This window comes from Gossypium arboreum, chromosome 13 (assembly GCF_025698485.1).
Source record: "Gossypium arboreum isolate Shixiya-1 chromosome 13, ASM2569848v2, whole genome shotgun sequence".
NCBI classification, from domain to species: domain Eukaryota; kingdom Viridiplantae; phylum Streptophyta; class Magnoliopsida; order Malvales; family Malvaceae; genus Gossypium; species Gossypium arboreum.
Genome location: NC_069082.1, coordinates 8,875,063 through 8,899,946, shown reverse-complemented (window position 1 = coordinate 8,899,946; position 24,884 = coordinate 8,875,063). Strand labels below are relative to the sequence as shown.

At 31.4% G+C, this 24,884-nt stretch overlaps 4 protein-coding genes and 1 non-coding gene across 8 annotated transcripts; 2 read left to right on the top strand and 3 right to left on the bottom strand.

Moving 5' to 3' along the window:
• Window positions 1–1,875: 1,875 nt before the first annotated feature.
• LOC108461666 (ras-related protein Rab7-like) lies at window positions 1,876–4,791 on the top strand. The gene is made up of 7 exons (XM_017761570.2): window positions 1,876–2,099; window positions 2,339–2,365; window positions 2,498–2,597; window positions 3,271–3,417; window positions 3,524–3,604; window positions 3,714–3,859; window positions 4,348–4,791. Exons 1-7 carry the CDS (start codon window positions 2,047–2,049, stop codon window positions 4,415–4,417), a joined length of 624 nt encoding a protein of 207 aa, XP_017617059.1. The 5' UTR covers window positions 1,876–2,046; the 3' UTR covers window positions 4,418–4,791.
• Window positions 4,792–6,222: 1,431 nt separating this feature from the next.
• LOC108461742 (probable 3-hydroxyisobutyrate dehydrogenase-like 2, mitochondrial) lies at window positions 6,223–7,595 on the top strand. Its single transcript, XM_017761668.2, has one exon. It carries the CDS (start codon window positions 6,482–6,484, stop codon window positions 7,400–7,402), a length of 921 nt encoding a protein of 306 aa, XP_017617157.1. The 5' UTR covers window positions 6,223–6,481; the 3' UTR covers window positions 7,403–7,595.
• A 1,318-nt stretch (window positions 7,596–8,913) lies between these two features.
• TRNAM-CAU (transfer RNA methionine (anticodon CAU)) lies at window positions 8,914–8,998 on the bottom strand. Its single transcript is given in 2 exon segments — window positions 8,914–8,949; window positions 8,961–8,998. It is a non-coding gene; the product is annotated as a tRNA-Met (tRNA).
• A 50-nt stretch (window positions 8,999–9,048) lies between these two features.
• On the bottom strand, window positions 9,049–12,385 carry LOC108461809 (uncharacterized). Its single transcript, XM_017761750.2, has 7 exons — window positions 12,082–12,385; window positions 11,361–11,460; window positions 11,139–11,259; window positions 10,921–11,042; window positions 10,377–10,498; window positions 10,135–10,294; window positions 9,049–9,399 (listed from the first exon to the last, which is right to left on the bottom strand). The coding sequence occupies exons 1-7, from the start codon at window positions 12,311–12,313 to the stop codon at window positions 9,285–9,287; spliced, it is 972 nt and encodes a 323-aa protein (XP_017617239.2). The 5' UTR covers window positions 12,314–12,385; the 3' UTR covers window positions 9,049–9,284.
• A 1,476-nt stretch (window positions 12,386–13,861) lies between these two features.
• Window positions 13,862–18,962, bottom strand: LOC108461141 (transcription factor bHLH101). 4 transcript variants are annotated; one of them, XM_053023783.1, is made up of 6 exons: window positions 18,788–18,962; window positions 17,456–17,572; window positions 16,875–17,311; window positions 16,428–16,772; window positions 15,210–15,260; window positions 13,862–14,238 (listed from the first exon to the last, which is right to left on the bottom strand). In XM_053023783.1, exons 1-6 carry the CDS (start codon window positions 18,816–18,818, stop codon window positions 14,146–14,148), a joined length of 1,074 nt encoding a protein of 357 aa, XP_052879743.1. In that variant the 5' UTR covers window positions 18,819–18,962; the 3' UTR covers window positions 13,862–14,145. The 4 variants fall into 4 exon arrangements, with proteins under 4 accessions (XP_052879743.1, XP_052879742.1, XP_052879740.1 ...); XM_053023782.1 differs by having other exon boundaries at window positions 16,875–17,572; window positions 17,917–18,962; XM_053023780.1 differs by having other exon boundaries at window positions 16,875–17,572.
• Window positions 18,963–24,884: the final 5,922 nt, after the last annotated feature.

Below are 24,884 nucleotides of genomic sequence, written 5' to 3'. Positions count from 1 at the left end.
AATATATATTAACCCAAGTATCCAACCCAACCCAATCATAAAAATTACAAATAATTTAATAAATAAAAATAAAAATCTAAAACTAAAACTAAAAATTAAAATAAAAATATAATTTTATACAAATAATTTGGCTGATTCGGTTAATTCGGTTAATTTTATACTTATTTTAACCAAAAATTAAAAAATATATAATTTTCAGTTCGGTTAACTTTTTTGAAAAAATTTAGGTTCGGTTAACGATTAAAAATTTTGAAGAGTTAATTAATTCGATTAATGTTATTTCGAGTCAGTTAACCGACTGAACACCCCTATAGAATGCCAATGTCATAACTAGTAATAGAGGTTTCATATTTGTTTTCTAAGGATAAAGAAAAGGGTGCATTGGAACAATGATTATAATGTATATCTTCTCAAATGCGAACTCTAGAAGAATAACTGTAGAAATTATTGGGGTCGGCCTCTTCTTCATTCCCTTTGCATTGTTCCTGTTACTCATGTTTATAATTCAATCCACAAATATGCCCTATTTCAAATCCAAATTAATGTTTAGTGCCTAGATTAACAATTAATTTATGAAAAACTCGATTAATACAATATGGGCAAATTACAGTAGTAGTCACTCTATTATTTTTTTTTGTCATCGAATTATAAAAAGTTACAAAATGATCATTCAACTATTTAAATTTATCTTTTTTGGTTATCAACGAGCTAACAATGGCAGCTTTTAAAATTGGTATTGTAGCAACTTTAACCCTTAATATTTATATATTGTATCAATTTAATCTTGATTCTAAAAAAAAAATCTAACCTTCAATATTTACGCATTGTGTAATTTGCTTCTTTTGGCAATTTTGATTTTATTTGTGACCATTTTACTTAAAAAGTTAAAAAAAAAATTATCAACTTAATTTGATTGAAAATATACGAAAATGAAAACACTAAAAAATCCAAGATAATAATTTTCATATTTTCTCATTCTTTTAAAATTAATCCTCAATGTCACAAAGAAAGGCAAAACTACAAAAATAGGAACAAATTACACGTGTAAATGTTGAGGGTTAATTTTTTAGAATCAAGACTAAATTGACATAATTTATAAATGTTGAGGGTAAAAGTTATTATTATGCCAATTTTAAAAACTCAACTAGTGACCAGAAAAGACAAAATTGAATAATTGGGTGACCATTTTGTAACTTTAAGGACTTAACTAAAAAAAATTTACTAATAGTTTAGTGACTATTAATATAGTTTACCCATACAATGTAGGTACTTTAAGGACTTAACTAAAACCATGTAGGTACTTTAAGGACTTAACTAAAACATTATGAAGACTAGTATAAAATCTGAAAGATGCCTTAGGGATGCTCGGCGAAATTAACCTGAAAATAAAGATTTAAATATGTAAAAGGTCCCTGTACTCTTTTGGAATTTAAAATTTAGTCCATATACTTTAATTTTTGAGGCATTGAGTCCCTATATTTTTTATATAAAAATCTTAGTCTCTTCATCTAATTTTGCGGTTAAAGTTAACAATATCAAAGGTAAAACAAATTTTAACCCTCAATATTTACAATTGTTTTCAATTTGGTCTTTACCTTTTGACATTTAAAATTTTTAAATTAATTTAAAAAATTTATGTACTTCTAAAAGTAAAGACCAAATTGAAAAAAATTGTAAATATTGAGGGTTAAAAAATTATTTTACTTTGAAATTGTTAACTTTAATGGTAAAATTAAACTGCATGACAAGATTTTTAAATAAAAAAAAAGTACAGGATTAGATGTCTCAAAATTAAAATATAGGATTAAATTTTAAATTTCAAAAGACTACGGGATCTTTGGCATATTTAAACCGAAAATAAATGAAGAAACTTTATGAGGAGAAAAACGCTGGAAAGTTCACTCAATTTTCCTACCGAAATTTCTGTGTCAGACAAGCAAGTCCACGAGCCACTCAGTCACACACTCTCTCTTTCTAGATACAGTGAATTTTCTTTTCTCGTTTCTCTTCATCTATAGATCCGTCGATTCCTTAGTGTTTCTTACGATGCCGTCTCGCCGTAGAACCCTCTTGAAGGTCATCATCCTCGGCGATAGCGGGTTAGTTAGCTACTTTTTCTTGATCCTGCTCGTATATTCATACGTACGGATACGCATGTTTTTTTTCTTTAGGAAATTTCGTTTCTAGGGTTTTCCTTACGGATCTTTCGGTTTGAATTACTGGTCTCACGCTTGTTGTTAAGCGCTAGTTAATTTCGCCTGTAATGTTTAGATTTTTCTATATTTATATTTTTCATGCAATTCAACGTTTATGATTGTGATTGATCTGTGATTTGCAGGGTAGGCAAGACGTCTTTGATGAATCAGTATCCTGCTGTAGTTTTTTTGTTTTTGATAATTCTTAAAAAATGTTGAAGTCGTAATTAGTTATTAGTTGATTGTAATTATTATCAGTACCATTTTTTTTTTTTTTGCTTGCCTTTACAATTTGCTTTTAGATATGTGAATAAGAAGTTTAGCAATCAGTATAAGGCAACGATCGGGGCCGATTTCTTGACAAAGGAAGTGCAGTTTGAGGATAAGCTTTTCACCTTACAGGTTAGATTTCATACTGAACACTACATTTGATTTAGTGTAAATTTAGTATCTTTTTTTTTTCTTGTACTCGAATACAAGCATTTTTGAACATTGTGATGGTCTTGTTGGGCTGTTGCATTTGCTTTTTGGGATCTTAATTTCACATGCTGGTTGGTGATTATGACGAAGAAGAGGCTTGATTTTTATCTCTAGCTCATTGTATTGAGCTTAGATTTAATAGAATAGAACTTAACCAATATTCTTAACTACATCTATGATCTGTAACAATGCATCTTACTTTGCTCTGTGATCTCACTAATTTGAAGTTGCCAGTGGCTCCTCTTTCTTTATTCATAGAAAAGCAAAGAGATGGCTTCTTTTTTCTCTGGTTATAGTGTTGACAAGAATTGAACTTGTGATGATCGACTTTGGAATTATATTTTTTTGTGCATTAATTTAATCTTAATCAAGCAGGGTTCTCTAAATTAGCACATTAGTGTTAGTCTGTTAGACGTTATGGAACACCATTGAGTTTTAGTCTAGCAAATTATAGCAGTACATTAAAAAAAGATTCAGTTTTTGTTTTAGCTTTTTTGTGTTTTTTGCATATCCGCTTTGCACAAATCTTTTCCTGTTTTTTTTTTGGTGACATTTCATTTTGCTGAAATTTATTCAACATTATTTTGTTTCCCAGATCTGGGATACTGCCGGCCAGGAACGATTCCAAAGCCTAGGTGTTGCTTTCTACCGTGGCGCTGATTGCTGTGTTCTTGTATACGATGTCAACTCAATGAAATCATTTGAAAACCTTAACAATTGGAGAGAAGAGTTTCTTATTCAGGTATATATATATACTGAATTTCTGAATTCTGTTTAAAACCATCAATCAAACCTGCTCTCAAGGATTTATTAAGTAGAGAAATGATGGTATGAAAAACCTCTTGCAGGCAAGCCCATCAGATCCAGAGAATTTCCCATTTGTTGTTTTGGGGAACAAAATCGATGTGGATGGTGGAAACAGTAGAGTAGTATGTATATGTATTTTTCATTATTCTTTCTTGCTCTGCTGTGGCATTACACGCGGACTCACTTTCTCCCTATAAAGATACAATTATCTGATTCTTGTGGATATTTTAGGTGTCTGAGAAAAAGGTTCGAGCATGGTGTGCCTCAAAAGGAAATATCCCATACTTTGAGACATCTGCCAAGGAGGGAGTTAATGTGGAAGAAGCTTTTCAATGCATAGCAAAAAATGCCCTAAAGAGTGGGGAAGAGGAAGAAATGTGAGTTAACAAATCACAATCAGTTATATTCCTGCAAGTTTTCATTCTCAGTTAATTTTGACTTATAGGAAAGCCTTAAACTGTACTTTAACACTAATTAGCTGCTACATATAGAAATGCAATAGGATGGTCGAATGAACCAGCTTCAGTAACAGCAACTGAAAGTACAAACGCATCTTAAATTTGCACTGAATTTTAGTTTATTTCATGCATTAGTCAATCATCTTTCTGTGTAGCCATTTTATCATTTCAACTGAAAGTACAAATGCATATTAAATTTGCACTGAATTTTAGTTTATTTCATGTATTAGTCAATCATCTTTCTCTGTAGCCATTTTATCATTTCAACTTACGAGGCAAGTTTTCCTTTTGGATCCTGAGAATGAACAACATTTGCATGCAATATCGATTTTTGAGGGTCCATGTGAGTAATTCTTAACTTATTTTTGTTTTCTTATGTTGTTGTGGTGAATACTTCGATCCGGAAGATACTTGCCTGACACCATCGACGTTGTAAGCAGCAGCAACCAACCAAGGTCAACTGGGTGTGAATGTTGAAATACATATTATGCTATATATTTTTTCCCTCATGGTTGCTCAATAAATTACGTTTCGAGTTTCACGAATGATTTCAACCATTTTTATGGAATCATAGTGGGGCTATACACTGTACATTAGTATTTGTGTGAGAAACAAAGTGGTCTGCTAATGCTGTGGTTGGATTTAGTTCCGTTGGGTGCCTTTGAAATGTTTTTAAGTTCCTCATTTGTTTAACATTCTTATGTTTGCTGATTCATTTTCCTTGAAATATGTATTCTATGTTGGGCGTTTTAGGGTTTAGGAAAAAAATTAGCCGCTAAATACATATTTCAATGCCTTTTAATTTGTATACCATAAGGGGATTAGTTTCGCAATTCATAAACCAAAGTAAATACAGGCGCACTTTTTTAGGGTAGTTTGATTCATAATCGAATAAGAAAATGATTTAATTTTATTAATATGTAAGGTTTTTAAGAAAAATTAAATATATTCATATTAGATTATCTCACGATCATAAAAGAGTTCATGTATATTTATTAATAATTTATGCACAAATTAAATGAAATTTTGGATGAAATTATAAAATTGAAAGTTTAAAATTAATGTTGTCTTGATTTGTACAGAGTGGTGGTTAAAGTTTTTGTTAGATATTTATTTGATAAGTGTTCAAATTATGTTAACTCTATTCCTACCTTAATATTGTATAAAAATTTATAGTGTGCTAAAATCAGGTCTATGTGTATATTTTATTAATTTTATATTAAAATATAAAAACAAAAACATGTTAATGATACAATTTTTTTGTGAAGATGATTTTTAATTATTTTCTAATTGAGTTGATGTCAGGATTTTTAATTTTAGCCCTCAACTTTACATATTCTATTAATTTAGTTTATTTTCTAAATATTCAAAAATAAAAAAATAAAAACTTTAAGATAAAAAATTGAAAGTTCATTTTCAATAAAAGTACGTAATATTATACAAAATTATAATAAATGAATACTTATTTTCTCCTTTTTCTAACATAAAATTTATTATTAAAATAATACTTTTATAAATAATTTTTAAGAAAAACACACAAACAACACTTCAACCAGATCCAAACTTTTCTTAATTTTTAGTTTATTTTATAAATAATAAATTTTATTATACATCTAGTATTGCTACTTAATCCTCATCAACTTTGTCGAGTGCTAGGCATCACCTTCACCTACAATCACTGGCACCAATAATCCTTATTCTGAACTCTTTTATTTTCACATCTTTTATCATCACGCTATCGAATTAGGTTTTAATTATGAAGCTACCGACATAGCCTTCCACTGACTGAATCTCCATGACCTCATCCTCACCTATATATATTCAATTATGCCCGCCTTCAAGGACAACTTTATACCCAACAAACCCATTCTAGGCTACAATCTAAAGAGATTAATTCTCACCCCTTTTGACTTCATGCTACAGTTTTTGACCCAAATTGAATATGATGATTGTTAATGTTGCAAAAAAGGGAAAACTTGAATTATCATAAGTTTTCTTCATGGGTTTTTCCCTTAAAATTTCATGTTAGAAAACGAGAAAAATAGATATTTATTTATTTATAAATATTTTTATAATTTTTGTGTTTTTAATGAAATCTTATGTATTTTACTGAACTTTTAAATAATTTTATCTTTTAAAAGTTTTTTAGTTTTAAGTTTTAAGAATTAAGACTAAATTTATAAAATTTATAAATATTGAAGGGCTAAATTTATTATTATGTCAATAGAGAAAATGTCACCATTAGAGTGTTTTAACGAGAGAATATCAAAATATTAAATTTAGTTACTGTTTGTACTAAAATAGAAAAGTTTAAACTTGTGTCATCGAAACAAAAACAGGCTAATAGTTGGAGGCTATTTTTATAGTTTACCCTTTCCATATACTGATTTACACGTGGGAGGCAGTACTAGGCTGTGTTTCAGTCTATTGGGGGCCAAAACAACAAGCATCCTTCCCCTTGACTAACTAGTAATCCAAATATCCCCTTCAGTGCTGTCAAAGGAGGTGGCTCCATCTCCGTCCCATCTCCGTCCCATCTCCATGGAAACTCCCTACCCAAAACCCATCTCCCCCACCCAAACTCGCATAGGCTGGATCGGTATTGGCGTAATGGGTGCTGCCATGGCTTCTCACCTCCTCTCTGCCGGCTATTCTCTCACCATATACGCCCGTTCCCCTTCAAAAGCCTCCTCTCTCCTTTCCCAAGGAGCCCATCTCGCCCACTCCCCACACCAACTCGCCCGTCAATCCGACGTCGTCTTCACTATGGTCGGTAACCCACAAGACGTCAATCAAATCGTCTTACAACCCAACGGTATCCTTTCGACACTAAATCCAGGCGCCGTCATCGTAGATCACACCAGCAGCAGTCCATCCCTTGCACGCCAGATCTACGCTTCGGCCCGCGAAAAGGGTTGCTGGTCGGTTGACGCTCCGGTATCCGGCGGTGATATCGGAGCTAGAGAAGGAAAACTGGCTATTTTCGCCGGAGGGGAAAGACCCGTGGTGGAGTGGCTAACACCCTTGTTGGATTTGATGGGTAGAGTTACTTACATGGGGGAAGCAGGGTGTGGGCAGAGTTGTAAGATTGGGAACCAAATAATGGTGGGTGCTAATTTGATAGGGTTAAGTGAAGGGTTCGTCTTCGCTGAGAAAGCAGGGCTGGAGCTGAGCAAGTATATGGAGGCCATTAGGGGAGGAGGTGCAGGGTCAATGGCAATGGAGTTATTCGGGAGGAGAATGATTGAGAGAGACTTTAAGCCAGGTGCGTTCGTGGAGTACTTGGTGAAGGATTTGGGGATGGGGGTGGATGTAGTGAAGGAAGAGGAGGATGAGAGAGTGCTGGTATTGCCAGGTGCTGCGCTGTGTAAGCAGCTGTTTTCGTCAATGGTGGCTAACGGGGATGGGAAGCTTGGTATTCAGGGACTTATTACTGTGGTGGAGAGGATCAATGGCAAGTGAGTTGGAATGCCAAAATTTGGTGTTCAAAGTTCATACAGGAAGAATTTGGTTGTATTGCACTTTGTGTTTGGTTACTTAGAATTCTGATCAATTTTCAAGCTTAGCTTAATCATTATCTCAGCAAAGCTGCCAAATTTGATGTTTTTGTTAGATGAGTGTAATTTTACATAATTCTGAGATGTCTTTGGGAAAACTCTCTTACAACCCCATTTCAGATCAAAATCCGACTGCCCACATCTAAGCCTAATAACTTGGTTTAATCCTTCTTTCTTTTTCTAAACTATTCCGTCAGTTTATTCTATCGCCTTCTTAGTTTTTGGGTTTCCAAAAATTCAACCAATAGAGTAAATCGATTTTTATTTTATTTTTTCAAAGGTAAATTATTAAAATAGTCACTTTTATTTATCTCATGTTATATTTTAATCATTTATGTTTAAAAAGTTATATTTTAAGTATTGTAACATTTTAGTTATTGAGCTAGTAATAATCGTTGAGCCGTTAATTGCCGTTAATGGTATAATGGTAAGCTAATGTGACAAGTTAAATCATGATTTCAAACAAAAAAATTAGGTTAAATTATATAATTGGTTCTCATTTTTTTTTGTTTTGAACAATTTAATTTTTTCCTTTTAACTTTTATTTTTCATTCTCTTTTGCTTCTCTCTGTATCTTTTAACGAAGTTTTTCTATGTGTTACATTTGTTAAAATTGAAGGGAAGAAAAAAGGAAAATAAAGAAATAAAAAGAAAAAATAAATTGTTCAAAAAAAATTAAAGTATAGGGACTAGTTTTAACAAATAGAAAATATAGAAAAATTACGTTAAAAATAATTAATGTGCCACGTCAGCTTACTGTTACATTAACAACAATTAATGGCTTTGTGACTAAAATATTACAACACTTTTAACATAAGTGACTAAAACTTAACATTTCAAATATAAATAACTAAAATATAACATGAGATAAATATAAGTGACCATTTTAATAGTTTACCCTTTTTTTAAATTAATAAACCTCAAATAATCGATTGAATCTTAATTGATTAGCATTAACATTGTTACTAATATAGAAGGATATAAATTTGAACATACTAAAACGTATTTATTTTTTTGTTTAAGGGTTAAAAGAAGGAAAAAAAAATCAAATTGATTGAAGGATACACTCCCCTCTCCAAAAGGATGCAAAAAAAAACAAGTACTTATGTACTATGGACCTTCCCTTTCCTCTTAGGTTTAGAATTAATGCACATTATTTACTTTTTTTAAAATACTCATCATCACGTTCGCATCCTTTCAATCTCTTCAGTCTTCACGGTTGGTCTAATTTGGCTACTTCATTCGTTGAGATGTTTAGTATGAAATCACTTTGATATCATTTATCACATTTGTCAAGAGATTGTTACATTCTTTTTTAAAAGAAAAATGGGTTGTTTCTAAATTTGCATTTGAAGTTGAAGTTTGTTCTTAAATTAAATAAGTTTTAAGAAAGAAAGTAAAACAGAAAAAAGACATTGGGATGAGAGAGGCTCGAACTCTCGACCTCAGGATCACTCAGAAGCTATGAGACCTACGCGCTAGCCAACTGCGCCACCACCCCTTCTTTGATTTTAATGTGCAGTTTTTAAATATATAACATATGAACTGAAATTTGTTACTATCACAACATAGCTCGATAATATGCTACAGTTACAAGAATGCTAACACTACGACGAACTATCATCGGTTAAGAAATAAGGAGTAACTTTCTTTGCTATAAAAGTATTTACAGACATTTGGCAGTTACTCTTGAGTAACCAAATTTGTTCAAATTCCCAAACAAAGTAATAGACCCATTTCTATTGTTGCATGGAATTTAGTTAGAAAGAAAATAGGAGAATAGCAAGTCAATGTGAATCCTCAGATTGAACACTGGTGTAAACATACTCCCCACTTTCCACCCTGGTACCATTTTCATTCACCTTTGTCCATGAAACCTTCCATGTCTTCAGTAGGCTTATCCTGCATGAATACATGCATTTACACTGTTATTCAACACCACAGCTGGGATCACATTACAATTTACACATTAGTGTGAACCACTGTCCATCACAAACAACAGATTCACAACAAGCTAAATAAGGCTCCATCCGGCTTTGATTGGAGGAACTAGGAGTAGCTAATCACAGAAAGCATTACCACCAGATTAACCACTAAACACAATAAGTTGCTAGCACTGCTGCATCCAACATATCACCATTACCATTGCCTACACCGCTAAGGTTAACACCCTGGAACTGTTTAGCCAACTGATACCAATTAGCATACACAACCACGACTTATTTAAAACTATCATTGCCTCTGCTACAAAATTACAAGAACTTCCACCTCTATTCTCTTTCAATAGTTCCACAACTAAAATGCAAGTGCCATAGAGTAGAAAAGTCTAAAGAGCAACCAGCAGGAATGAATTACTCAGACCATTCATTTCAGTTTTCGTACTGCAGAAGGGGGCTTAGTTGTTGTTGGTATTTTCACAAGAAAGAATAGAGTAGGTTAGAGTTGGAAATTTTGTATGAGATCTGTGAAACATTATGTCAGGAGGCAAGCATCTGAAACACAAATTTTAGATTTAAAAATGAATGCCAAATTGGAATTTCATCAGAGATATTTACTGTAAAGGCTTTTATTGCAGTTATTACGCAAAAAAAAATTAGAATCTTTGACACCAGAGGAGGGTACAAACAAGAATAATACCTGTTTGTTTCAGTCGTCCTCTTTGCCAGCATAAGTGTCAAAAACACCGGAACCATGGCAGCACACAAGTGCTTAAGGGTGTGTCCGCTCACAATATGATGGGTCCATTTGTATATTACTTTATCCTCTGCTTCTTCTACCTTAGCTAAAAGATAGAATGCTGCGAGTGAAGATTTATATTAGAGATGCATACTCATATCATGTATTTGGAATCTCGGAGGCCATGGATGAGAAGCACAAACCTGCTGCCCAAAGCCAATATGTAGAATGTGTGTACATCGGAGGCAACAAGATCGCCATGAGGGGGATGACAATGCAAGGAACAAACTGAACAACGGCATAGGGTCGGAGGTCATCAAAAAACCTGCAGCATAAAATCTGTAGTAAGACATACCTGTTGAAAGAGACATCATAAGGAAATACACATCCCAGCTTAAATGGATCAGTAGAAGCCAAAAATTTCTACAATCGCGATTCACATTTAAACCCCAAAAGCACATTTTCCTAAGATATCATTGATTCCAACCCCAACCTGTTGTCAACCCAATGATTGATATTCAACTCCCCCTGGTCACTAACTAAACTAGTCAACATAAAAAATGAAAGAAACCCGAGTCGTTTTAAGATCAGAAGCCAAATCATTTCACCGGACCAAAACAAGGAGCTCATCTAAAAGACAGAATTGGGTCCTCAATTCATATATCAATTTCCACAGAAAAGACCTGCAAGAAATGGACTATGATAATAAATATATATAAAAAAAAGGCAAATACGCAGAATGCTTGCCTCCAGTACAAAATACTGACTACGCCAGCCAGCAGCAGCGGTATGATGGAAATAGTTCCTTTCTGCTCATCAATTCTTTCAATGATAAATATTGCCATAATTGATGTGAATGCAATTGTCATCTATGCACAACACAATTAAAGAATTTGTTAAAACAAATTACCAAAAAAAGAAGACATTGCAAAGACTACTATGCATCAAGGGTAAAACAAACTGACCGGCAATCTATCCCACACAAGCCGGGCATCATTTGGGTCGAGATGATAGTATGAGGAACCAACCCCAACAGCAGCCACACCAATGAAAAAACAAGTCCAACCCCATAGTTCACCTTGCAAACTTTATTACAGATGTAAAACTCAATTAACAATTGATAGACCATGTAACTTCCTCAGCTACAAAACAGCTATAATTTGATATAATTACAAGAACCAACTTACCTGAACTTGAAATAATTCTTATAAAAACACAATACAAGGCCTATAACACCGATAACTAAGAAGGGGAAATTCGAAATGACATTTAACGTATTGGGTATACCTGCAAAAACAACAATAATAAGCACCCATTAGAGAACTTGAACCAGACCTATGCGAATAGCTAAGCTGGTTTAAACAAGATCCTAATTGCAAGGTATAGGACTTGAATCAGATCCAACAAAAGGTTTTTTTTTCCCCTTTCCTTTTTTGGTTTTACAGGGATCTAGGCTCTTTCACTGTAATAGCTAGCTTTTGGGTGTAGTTCTTCAAAGATTTTTATCATTTTAAAGGAAAATAAGCATTGATATATGATAAACAAAGCAAAAATCAAGAGTGAAGTAAAATTAGCCGAAGAATGATAAGCAAAGTAGTAATTCTAAGTTTGCAACAATATGAGTAGCTAAGCTGGTTTTAACTATGGGTTCTAACCAATTAATAACAAGATCGTAATTGCAAGGTACAGGACTTGAACCGCATAGAAAAAATGGGTTCTCCCCTCCCCTCCCCTCCCCTCCCCTCCCCTCCCCCTTTCTTTTCTGGGTTTATAGGGACCTAAGCTCTTCCACTCTAATAGTTAGATTTTGGGTGCAGTTCTTCCGAGATTCATATAATTTTAAAGAAAAAATAAAACATTCATATACGATAAACAAAGCAGAGAGTAAAAGAGAGAAGTGAAGATAACCGAAGAATTCGCGTTGATCAGCGAAATTGTGGTACTCTTGAGACTGCGGGATAGCAGGAGTGACGATCATCAACACTACGAAACAGAGAATGGCGACTCCCCATACGTAAAGGGTGCGTTTCCTCATCGTGGCTTCTTTTGGCGGTGAAGAAGTAGAGGATCGGGGGTTTAGATATGTACTTTGGGAGTTGGGTTTACAGTTCCAATTGTCTGCTTCTGAGAGATATAACATTTGGAATAACGTAGAGCGGAGGAAACGTAATTTACAAAGTCAATCTTCTTTTTGTTTCTTATGGTTGAAGTCATTTTAAGGTCAATCTGTAAATTTTTATGTTAAAACTTATAACTTAAAATATACTGTCAATGGATAATTTAGTTTTCTACTTTAAAAAAGTGAAAATTAAGTTAATATTTTTCGTTAAAATTTGTTCAGTTAGTAGATTGATTATGTTTGTTATAGTGTTTTATCGATGCTGCCTAACATATTGGACTAACATATTAGCTGTATCAAACTGACATATTAGATGCTGAATGAAAAGTTTTATGGTGCTTGACGGCACAAAATTTTAAATAGGGTTAATTATTTTATTAGCTCTCTTTATTTATTATTATTTTTATTCTCATTCAGCACAAAAAATAAAGAGGGCTCTTACTAATTAGTCTAAAAAATTTTCTATTAAAAATATTTTTATAAAAAGTCGATTACAATTGGACATAAATTTTATTTATTTTTGAAATATAAATATTTTTGTTCAAATTAAGCATGATATCGCAATTAATGGTGTTGATAGTAATTTTCTTTTGCTTACATTATATTTGGAAACTGTAAAATTAACTAATAATTATAATTTTATATATTAAGAATTTTCTAAAGCTTTTTATAATTATAATTTATACCGTATCCGTAAATCAAATTGATATGTTTATGAAACAATTTACCCTATTTAAAGTTTGGCGGCACCTAAAAACTTTTTTTCAATAGCCAATCCAAATGGGAAATTTACATATCAAGTACCTGGATATTTTAAGTCATCACATGCCAGTTAGGTGCTGCCAATATATTAGGTGGCACCGGCAGAACATTTGTAACAAACGTACCATTTTAATAAATAATCTCATGAAGATACCATTTGAGTTAATAATTTTTTTTTATTATTGGGTAAAAAGTCATTTTAATTTTAATAAAAAGTATATATTACTTTATGAAAATTATCCACTTACATTAATATAAAATTAAAAGTTTTTTACATATTATGCTAAAATTTAATATTTTAATAATTCAATGTTCAATTTATTTATATAGTTGTTAAAAAAATCTATATATTATACTTGAACATCTATCATATCGATCCATAATATTACCTTTATTCATATCTATATATAATAATTAAAAATTATTTTATATACAAAATTAAACATTTTCAATTTTATGTCTAATCCACTATAAATATAGATGAAATATAATGGACATATAATTGAAGTAGGATGTGAGTATTAGCCATTGAATATCATTTTAAATCCATTATTTACTTGAATTTTCAAATTTTGTTTGACTTAATTAGGTATGCTTAAATCTTAAAATTATATACTAATTTTGAATAAATGTGTATTATTATATATTAATTTTGATTTTGTGCAATTTTATACATGAGATTCTCGTTTGATTTAATTTTCACAAATCACTTGCACAATTATTATTATAACATCATTTTAATATTACATATTTATTTAAATGTGTATAGTTGAACTACAATAAAGTTTCATGTATACATATGAACTATAATCAAAATTTTATGTGTATAATTGCACCAAATCAAAGTTCATGTATCAAATTACACATTAAATTGAAGTTCATATGTAGTTGAAATAACTTAATCGTTTGCTAAGAATCAAACTGCTAAGATGAAATTGGTGGCTAAGCTAGTGGGCACTCCTTCAACCATCAAATGTAAAATAATAAACACACAAAACACAATGAGTTGTTTACACAGTTTGGTTTTCTTATTTATGCAGAGCCTAACTCAGTGAGAAATATGCACTCTTCAACAATTACACTAAGTGAACCTACTCAATCACATCTCGTGATAATTTCCTCACCCTTATGCTTTGAAGACTCGATACTCTCATCATTGGATTCACCCCTTGTGAATACATCAACTAAAATCACAACACAAAATTTTACTATCAAAATGCACTCATATAAAAAAATTCTCACAAGAACATATTAAGTGATTAACTTTCAATACATTCACCTATGCAAGTCTATCAAATATATAAGCTTAATTCCTAATCTATATCAATCCTACTTAAATAACAATAAAATAAATTTAATACATTATAATAATATCAATCAATGTAAATACGGGCTCTTGAGAGTTTAGTAACTAGAATCACGATTCAAAAGATTTTCTTAGGTAATTTCAAATAAATCCAATCAGTACTATAAAATTCCCAAATATCAACCTAATAATCAGTATAGCCCAAATAATCAATTCAAAAATTGCCAGCATCCTACATATAACTATCTTTATACAGATTTGATGGTTAGGGGAGTAAGCACTCATTTTAATACTAAATTATCAGATTCATATTTTCCAACAATAATTTTAAGATTTATCTCATTATGATATTAACATATTTAAATATTCTATTGATAATTATTTTAATTTTGATTTTAATTTTAGGGTAAATAATTTAAAGTAAATCTGTAGATTCAAATATTATAGAAATCACATAGTTGTTATCACAAAATAATCTTATTTTTGCATTTATTAATCTGCAAACCGTTCACTGGAATTGACATACAAATTGATTAAGTATTCTCATCCATCCTGAATTATTAGAAGGAAAATAGTGGCATAATTTTATCACAAAATAATTTGTAATATTTTGTGAAAAATAAACAAAATAATAATAATAATAACCTTTGTTGATATATTGGATTAACATATGTAAAGATAAAATGGAGATAATTCTGGTCTGGAAATAGAGAAGAAGATGTTTGTCACCTTTTATTATATAGAGTCGAACCCCAAGTCGAATTCCAGGTCGATTTTTTATTATTATAATATTTAACAACCCCTATCACCAAATCTAGAATTAGGGAATTAGCATAACCATGAAATTACCTTTTCTCTTAAACTTGCAATATGGTTTTCTCCATCTAACCTCTCATGCATCTGTTCAAATTCCAAATAATAAAGTAAAATATGCACTTAGAGGAGTAGAATGACGAAAAGTACATATAAACTGAAACTACAGAAAAATTGAGTTTTAAATAAAAATATTATAAAAGTGTTGCTAAAAAATCTCACTTTAATTTACTATATATCTACTTACCCAAAATATATTTGGTAGAGATGAACATTTATGTTCCTCGTTCCTTTATAAAGCAATTACTATTATTTTGAAAATATTTATGTTTTTCTATATTTTATTAATTATAAGATTTAAATTAAAATCGTTATCTTTACTATATTAATTAATGTTACATTTAATTTTTATATTAATTTTTTATAACTTTATTACATAAATACTTTTACTTGTATTTTTTTGAAATTATAATCATCATGACGACTTCCTCAAATAAAAATCATCACGACCACATATTTTTATTCATTTGTCCAAATAAATAATTATCTAGTACTATTTTGAAAAAAAATAGTGGTAAAGAAATTGCATGCAACTCCTTTTATCCTCAAAGAAAAAGGAAATTTTATAGAAGAATTACGAAAAATTATTTTATAGACTTTTCTCACCTCATTATTTATGGTTCATTTCTAATTATCTAATAAAATTTCAGCAATTTTTTTATCATCGACATAGTTTTAGTAATTTTTTTACCTTAAATCTTGAACTTAAAATCTTAAACCCTGACATTCAACCTTGAACCCTAAACTCGAACTTGAACATCAAACTTTAAACCAAAACCCCAAACTTGAACCTAAAACCCAAATTCAAACTTGAACCTTAAACCCCGAACCTGAATCTCGAACTCGAATCGATCGTCGAGGGATGAGGTTTGAGATTCGAGATTTAGGATAAAAAAATTATCAAAATTATGTGTCAATGACATTGAAAAAATTGTTAAAATATCATTAAATAATTAAAAATTAATTATGGATGATGTGATGAGAAGAATCCATAAAATAATTTTTGAAAGAGAATTATCAATAATTATAAAATAATCAACTTTGGGTTTTACTAACTTTTTTTTTAAAAATTAACATTAAATTCAATTAATTTTATTTTTCTATAATAAATACAAATACTCATTATTTGATTCACTAACAATACATAAAATTATATATTATTACAGCTCAATATGTAAATATGTATGTATGTACCTGTATATGTAAATGGTAGCAATGTCCATGATCCGAAACTTGGTGCGTTGAAGCACTTATAATGCAGATACCTTCTTCTTCTTCTATATTGTGCAGTAGGTTTAAGAAGGAACAATCTGGATATTCTTGGGTGCATATTTGTACTATAAATTCACCTTGTATGATTTCATGCACTGAAACCGATGGTTGTCGGAGCTGAAAATGATTGAGCACAGCACAAGATTTCTTGTTTTTAATAATTGACAACATATCATTCTTCCTCAGAGTTAGCTTCTGTATTTCTTTCTCCAGCTCTGGTATGTATTCAACTGCTCTGTCAATTATAAGCGCCGTACTCTTTCTCTTCTGCAAATATTGTTTACATTAACTACCATCGTAATAATACTTACTTTTTACCATAGTAAAATCCATGGCTGAATTAATGTTACCTATCAATTGACAACAAACCTTGGATCCGGTGGAATCTGAAGGAAGCAAAGCTCCAAGTGCCAAGTAAGCTGCATGCAGTTTCATCCTTCGAATCCTCTCTTTGGCGTTATGTTCCTCCTTCTTCATTGTTGTTCCTTCTCCGTTATCCTCCATGTTTAACCCTTCCTTAAACCTATGATTTCTTCCCCTAGTCTTGGAACTGATTCGTTTGGCATTGATATGAGCATCCCTTGTTTCTTGATTCGTACTAGGATGCTGTCGGCTGCTAGTTTCATGCGGAACCAAATCTATGTCGTCCGAATCTTCAAGAGCTGCCGACAAACTGACATCAATGGGGTAATCAAGTACGCTTTCCATTGATTCTCCCACGATGTTGGGATCAACTGATTCTAAAATGAACTTGCTTGTTGTACCAAGCTGATCACCAGTTCTCGCATTATCTTCAATGGTGTAATCTGCAGATAGTAGTGCAGGAATTCCTTGATCAAGATCCAAAACGGGATCCAATTTATTCCCATTTAAATTATCCATGACAGCTTGGGACGATGATGATGAGCATTGATGACCATCTGTTTGAATGGAAGCTGAGAAATTCTTACCATCATCTTTGTTATCTTGTATCAGCGGCCATAAATATTCATCTGTGGCTTCAGGAATTGAGAACAAATTTTCTAGATGTAGAGAAGACATGCAGAGATGGTTTGCTAAATTCCTGGCTAATTCATTACACAAAATAAAGGGGGGAAAAGACCCAGAAAGGTTAAGCTTTAAATCAAAGCATGAAAATGTAACAATTGCTAAACAAGGATGCAATAGATCTGAGGACTAAAACTCAGAAACTGGTGTTGAAGACTTGATACAAATCTTTTGCCCTTAATACTAGGGCTAGTTGAATTAAGCATAGGTATGGAAAATTAAACCCTAAATGCATGAAAACATTAATAATCTCATGAAATGGCAACCACCTCTATCCAATTACTCCAACAATAATACATAATATATTTACATATATAAAGAAAACAGAAGCAAAGAAAGGTGCAAAAATGTTCCAAAGCCTTACACAGATTATAGAGGAAAGATGAGCATCCTCACAAAAGGAAAAGAGGAGAAGAAAAGTAAAACCTCCATTTGCAGGGAAAGAAAGTTATGTATATATTATACAAATAAGGACATGATTATATAGAGAATAAAGAAATACTTTAAGAATATTACTTAACTGTAGTAAGAGGCTAACAATTTGGATTTTATAATGCATAAACCAAGTATATACATGATGAAGGAATTGAATATATGGCCACAAAAAGAAAGGGTTAATGGATTTATATTATATATTAAAAAAGGTTACCTTTCTTTATCAATCATATGTTGTAATGGGTGATGCTACATGTCGAAATTGTTTAAAGTCAAACTACCATTAGGTCCTAAATATTCCATTTTATAAGATTTAATAAATACTAATTTAACAGGTTTGGGAAGATGTAGAGAGAGATGAAACAGTGACATATCCCTCCTCAACTCAGCATTGAATAGATCAATGACATGAAATTTTTCATTAGGTGCCAGTTCTTGGAGGAAGAAAATAATGGTAGGAGAGTTTTAATTTCCATTTAAAGATTGAATTTAATGTAATTTTATATTTAACCATATGCAAGAATGGTAAGGTGCCAATGAGAAAATCCAGAAAGAAAAATGAAGTATACTGGATGAAATGCTAATGCCCATAATAGCTAAGCTACAGAAAATGCTGAAGTAAATTATATGAATTGGAAGCAAGATGAATATTCATTAAGAAAGCAAAATTACATCAACAATAAGCAAAAGCTAGGGTTTTTTTTTGTTTTTGAAGGAAAAGGACATAATCCTTTGGGTAAAAAATACAGGCAGCGACGCCATGAAAATAGTCGAATATACTTAGAACATCGATATCTTACAGTACTTCCCTTGGGAACATGGGCTTTCCATGGAGATGCTGATGATGAGAATGTGAGCAGCTACATAGGGAAGACGAGCAAAAACATCACTTTATTTTGGATCCGAAAGAAAAAGGGTAGAAACACAGAGAAAGGAGAAAGGAAAAGGAAAGCGTGGGTTTTTTTTTTTGGGGGGGTGGGTGGGTGGTTTTGTTTTCAAAGAGTAGTGTAGTACTATTGACAACAATGCGAAGTCGAAGAAGCTTGTACTTGTGCTAGTAATGTACTTTCATTTGATGGTTTAATTTTCAATCCAGTCCTTGTTGTCTGTGGATTTTTACAATTTAGTCTCTCTAGTTGTATTCGAAAATTATTAAAGTTTAATTGATAAAAAATTTAATATATTTATGTTAAATTTGGTAACACATTTAAATAATTAGTAGAGATCAATTAATACGGAACCTCAGATGTCATCCCAAGATCAAAATGTTTATTTGTTGCATGTCCAAGGAGAACCTATGCTGGCGACATTGCTGACATATCTTGGAGTGCCTTAGATGTGAAAGGTTCAAAAAAACAGAACATATTTTGTTTCATTTTGCTTTAGCGCAGGCAGTATGGAACTGCTCTGAAATCTGTTATGCCCCTTCACCCCAAGGCTCTAGATCATGCACTGACTGGTGGAAGTCAATTATAGAAATGTTTATGAAGGCTGTTGATGCCTCTTCAGCAATTATGGGTTAATGGATGGACAAAAGTTTCCTTTGAATGAATTTTAGTTATTATGGCTGAATGATAGACGTAGTGAAAGGATTAAATTCTAGGAATAAAAAAAAAGGACTAAAATTTGAAAACCAAAAGAGTATAAGGACAAGTGGAGAATTAGACCATAATCTATTAAACATTTAAATTTGTACTACACGAAACACTCCAACATCTATAGCTAGCGGTCTACTGCTCAAGTTTTTTATTGGGTGTTCTATTTTCAATGCAATATTATGTATATTATATTGAAATGTATAGTGTCTTTTGCTTGGTTGGATCAATCAGGTAAAGATTAAATTTTGAAGTAATTAAAATTTAATATTGGCTGTAAAACTAATACCTTAGAAAAATATATATTAATTAAAATTAGAATAATCTTCAACTCCAAACTTTGATACATTTACACAATGCACGATGCAAAATACTAGAAGGTGTCTTTTACTTAATTAGGATTTACAGTTTAATGATTTTGAGATTTAAAGTTTGATTCCCAAGTTAGGAATAGTAACGAGGGTTTAAAGTTGATTTTGGGGTTTAGGATTGATTTCGGGATGGTAATGAGATTTAAGGTTTGATGATTTTGGAGGTTAGGGTTTGATTTTGGGGTTAGAAATGGTAATGGGATTTATAATTAATTTTTGAAATATTTAATTATGTTAGAATAATTAGCGGTATATGGCATCCTAATCAGCTTTCCATTTGGATTTTAATGGAACAATGACCAAAATAGAAATATTTAGTAGTTCCAGTGCTATATTAGACAAAAAAAAAATTAGAATGACCAAAAAAATTAGGATTTTATTAACAACTATTAAATCCTAAACTCCTTTTATTATTGCACTTCTTTGATTTTTCTTAACAATCCAATTATTTATTTGGATATTAATGAAATGTGATCATAAAAAAATTTAGAGTTTAATGATTTCGAGATTTAAAATTTGATTTCAAGATTAAGAATGGTAACGAGGGTTTAGGATTCAATGATTTTGAGGTTTAGGATTGATTTTGAGTTTAGGGATGATAATAGAAGTTTAGGGTTGAATGATTTTGGAGGTTAGGAATGGTAATGGGGTTTATAATTAAATTTTGCAATATTTAATTATATATACAATTGGTAGAACAATTAGCAATACGTGGCATTCTAGTCAACTTTCCTTTTGGGTTTTGAGGGAACAGTGACCAAAACATGAATATTTAGTAATTCCAGTGCTATATGTAGCGACGTAAAAATTTCTTCTTTTGGTCACTAATTGAGGCGATTTATTGGAAATTTAAAAACCGACTTTCGATTTTATTAAAAAATGGAATCGCCACCGATCCTTTTTCCTAGGTGTGATCGGTGTAACACCCCTTACCCGTATTCATCGCCGGAATAGGGTAGGGGTGTTACATTTAGTGGTATCAGAGCTTCGGTTTAGCCGATTCTCGGATCAAATGAGATGTGTAAAGTGTTTAGAGATACATGCCGTATAAATCTGTGATAAAGTGATGTGTATAATCTGATCAAATTTTTATTTTACTTATAGACATAAATACTTTTCAATCGAGTTATTTCAGAAAGTGTTGAAAGTGACACTAATGTGTCTGAGTAAGAATGTGTTTATGATGAGTTGAAACTTAGAAATGTATGAAAAAGAGTTCATGATATGGATGTGATGATGTATGAAATGAAATAAAAGTTTATCTTGTGATAAGCACGCCTATGTTGTTTGGTATTTATATGATGTTATGTTGTTGATAAATGATATGTTAGATGTATATATATATAAGAGCTAAAAGTCTAGGCTTTACAATCTTCACCCCCTATCATTATGGTATTATATAATAAAGTTTATTAAATTTATATTGAATAAGTTCACAAGTGTGAAACAAAAGAGTTCAAAAAGTGGAATAATTAATAATGTAGTCAGAGATTAAAATGGTTTAGCAAGTAAAAACGGTTCTGGAAGAGATGATAGACTGTTTGGAAAATCATTCAAATTAAGTGATGCCACAGTTAAAGAAGAGGACAATCAACTTATCCAGGTATGATATCTAAAGAATGTGTTATCAGGAATTCTTCGAGTTTTCTTAAGAAGATTGGCATCGACAAAGTGTGGATTGTGACTGTTCAAGCTAAATTTTTATATTAATTTCCTTTTATTAGGTAATATTGATTAAGGTCAATGAGATAAATCGAGATGTGGTGTTTTGTTTGAACTAATGCCGTTAGTAAAGCTTTTTGACTAGCATATTACGGAAATTGTGAAAGATTATGTGTTTGAGTTGTTCTAACAACTTGAAGAGGAAATTGTTTTGAAAGGTTAATATTGATTGACAGTTAAGATGGAATTAGATGTTTTAATCAGAATAAGTTATTCAGTTAGAAGGTAAATTGAGATATATGTATATAAATCGATCCTCGAGTTTGGAAATGAATTTTATGTATTCATGGGTAAATAGACGGATAGTCCGGAAAATAAAAAAAATAAAAAAATAAAAAATTCTTGATTCCAAGAGTTTAAAGTGTCGAATATTACAGAAAATTTGAATTTAAGACGGTGATGATGATTTGAGTTGTTGAAAGATTGTGAGTAGCTATCGATTAACCTTTGAGAAGAGTAAACGAGATATATATGCTCGAGTAATGAAGTTTTGTTTACTTTGCAGTGATGATTACTTAATTAATATTGTATAATGACATTCAGAAAATTTAAAGTAATCGAGTGCGATGTAAGGTTCTTAGGCAACATTACGGGATGGAGGATTTATGTTGAAACCTTAACCTCTTTTACGATAAGATTTTCGGGACGAAAATCCCTAAAGGGGAGAGTTATAATGACCTAATTTTCAGTGGTATCGGGAATAGAGATTTGAGATCACTAGATCCGACAGATGAGTTAAAAATTTAATAAATTAATACCTATGAGTCAAATGCGAATATAAAAGCATTTTTGAATTAGTGAATTTGGTGATTTAAAAGAATTAATTAGGTAAATTGGGTCGAGAATGAGGTATCGAGACCTCAACTTCATAAATCGAGCCATAAATATTTTTAGAAATATTTATGGAGTGTTGGTGAGGTAGTATTAAAATTTAGTCAGAAAATTTTTACGTTTGGGTGGTTAATTAAATAAAAAGGACTAAATTGAAAAGGGTGTAAAAGTTGCTAGAAGGATTAAATAGCTCAATTGTCAAATGAGGAAGGACCTAAAGTGAAAATAGTCCTAAAGGAGATATTTTGGGCGGCAATAGCTGAGAAAAATCAGGAAATGGATGAAATAAGGGAAAAATTGGAAAATTGCCAAAATTGGCTAAATAAAAATGGGACTAAATTGGAATATCTAGAGTTCTCTTCATTTCTCTTCATATTCATCATCTGAAAAACAGCCATGGAGGAGGGTTCAAGCTGGTTTTCATACTCTAGCTTCATGTAAGTTTAATTCTTGCTTTCTCCTTGAAATTTTTATGTTTTTGTGACTTTTACAACTAGGTCCACTTGTTGAATTCATTAGTTTTTGATTCTATGAAAGAAATTGAAAGTTGTTATGAATATGTGCTGGAAGTATATGATGATTTGGCATGGAATTAGAGCTTTAAATTATTTATATGCTGATTTTATTGAAAGAATTGAATAGAAAGTGAATGTTTGGGACCTAATTGTAAAAGAGTTTGAAGTTAAAGTTTCATATGGAAATTATGAATTTCAAAAATTATGAAATAACTTATAATGTCTAGAAAAAGTTTTAATTGAGAAAATTATCTTAATTGAGGGGTTAATTGAGCAAGGACTGAATTGTATGAATTGTGAAATTTGGGGCAAAATGGAAATAAACATTTTGCACTAAAACTGTTTTAGACGGCAGCAGTAGTCTAACTTTGAAAAATCACTAAAAATTATAGAAATCGAATTAGAGGATAAATAAAATATGAAATTAAAGCTTATTGAGTCTAGTTTCTTATAAAAGAAATTATGTAAGCAATGGAATTGTAAATCATCAGATACAATAACTTTTGTGAGACAAGGTCAGAATGATTTCGAGTTCCCCTGTTCTGAATTTGGAAAATCATAAAAAATTGGATAAAAATAATTATGGGCTTAAATTTATATGTTTATAATCCTGAATGAGTCTATTTTCAAGAAAAACAAACGAGGACATCATTCGAATCCTGTACAAGAAGATAATTAATTTTTAGTGAAGAAGGGTCGGAACTGTCAGATAGCAGAACAGGGGAGACTTCAATGAATAAACTGTATTAATTGGCCCAACCAAAAATTATTAAATTTTTATGGTAAGAAGGTATATGAGTCTAGTTTCAGAGAAAATTAGCGGATCTTAATTTGGAGTTCTATAGCTCAAGATAAAAATAATTTAGTGACTATGAAACAGATGGATAGCTTGAATATTCACATAAGTAGATAATGAAAATTATGGATAATGTTACTTACAAGTGTGTTGTTTATACTAAGGATGTGGATGGAGAGGAGGAGGAGGAAAAATATACATATATATGAATGACTCGTGTATAAATTGATCACATGCCCGGTTATAATCGATGAGTGTTGGATTAGAAATGATATAATGTTTTATTTGGAATATTTATTAAGAAATTATGATTATCGTTATAATACAAAAATTGAACTTGTGAGTTTATATGACTAAATTTTAGTGATTATTTGTTAATTTTATGAATTTTATGATGAGTTATTTCATATGTATTGATGATAAAATCGTGAATAATGTAAAAGCATGAAAATTGAATAAATGATCAAATTGAGCATTTCAGTTCAATGACAAGATGAATTGAAGGAAAAGACCATGGTTGGACCATGGAAACAAGCGATAAGTGATAGCTTCGGCTACACTTATCTGATCAAGGACAAATGAAAGTGATAAGTGATAGCTTCGACTACACTTATCTGATCAATGGCAAATGACAACTGAAAAGTGGTAGCTTCAGCTACCTGATCAGTGAAAAGTGGTATTTTCAGCTACCTGATCAGTGAAAAGTGGTAGCTTCTGCTACCTAATCAGTGAAAAGTGGTAGCTTCGGCTACCTGATCAGTGAAAAGTGGTAGCTCCGGCTACCTGATCAGTGAAAAATGGGAGCACCAGCTACCTGATCAGTTAATAGTGGTAGCTTTGGCTACAAGTGACAAGTGACAAGTGACAAGTGATTTCTGTATAAGACCATATCTGGGATATGGCATCGGTGTGATATATGCTACTGTATAAGACCATATATTGGATATGATATCAGTGAGATATGTGATTACGTGTAAGACCATAGCTGGGCTATGGCATCATTATGTAAAGATGTGTAAGACCATAGTTGAACTATAACATCGAAAAAAACGAAGTACTCAATTCCG

Excerpts from the sequence above, each read along its gene's own strand:
- LOC108461666 (XM_017761570.2), top strand. The coding sequence starts at position 2,047 with ATGCCGTCTCGCCGTAGAACCCTCTTGAAGGTCATCATCCTCGGCGAT. Across the intron at positions 2,598-3,270 it reads ATAAGCTTTTCACCTTACAG|ATCTGGGATACTGCCGGCCA; the intron begins GTTAGATTTCAT and ends TTTGTTTCCCAG. Across the intron at positions 3,860-4,347 it reads AGTGGGGAAGAGGAAGAAAT|ATACTTGCCTGACACCATCG; the intron begins GTGAGTTAACAA and ends TCGATCCGGAAG.
- LOC108461742 (XM_017761668.2), top strand. The coding sequence starts at position 6,482 with ATGGAAACTCCCTACCCAAAACCCATCTCCCCCACCCAAACTCGCATA.
- LOC108461809 (XM_017761750.2), bottom strand. The coding sequence starts at position 12,313 with ATGTTATATCTCTCAGAAGCAGACAATTGGAACTGTAAACCCAACTCC. Across the intron at positions 11,461-12,081 it reads TGATCAACGCGAATTCTTCG|GTATACCCAATACGTTAAAT; the intron begins GTTATCTTCACT and ends TTGTTTTTGCAG. Across the intron at positions 10,295-10,376 it reads ATATTGGCTTTGGGCAGCAG|CATTCTATCTTTTAGCTAAG; the intron begins GTTTGTGCTTCT and ends CTTCACTCGCAG.
- LOC108461141 (XM_053023780.1), bottom strand. The coding sequence starts at position 18,818 with ATGGAAAGCCCATGTTCCCAAGGGAAGTACT. Across the intron at positions 17,573-18,787 it reads ATGTTCCCAAGGGAAGTACT|CCAGGAATTTAGCAAACCAT; the intron begins GTAAGATATCGA and ends GTAATGAATTAG. Across the intron at positions 14,239-15,209 it reads TTGCAAGTTTAAGAGAAAAG|TTGATGTATTCACAAGGGGT; the intron begins GTAATTTCATGG and ends TTGTGATTTTAG.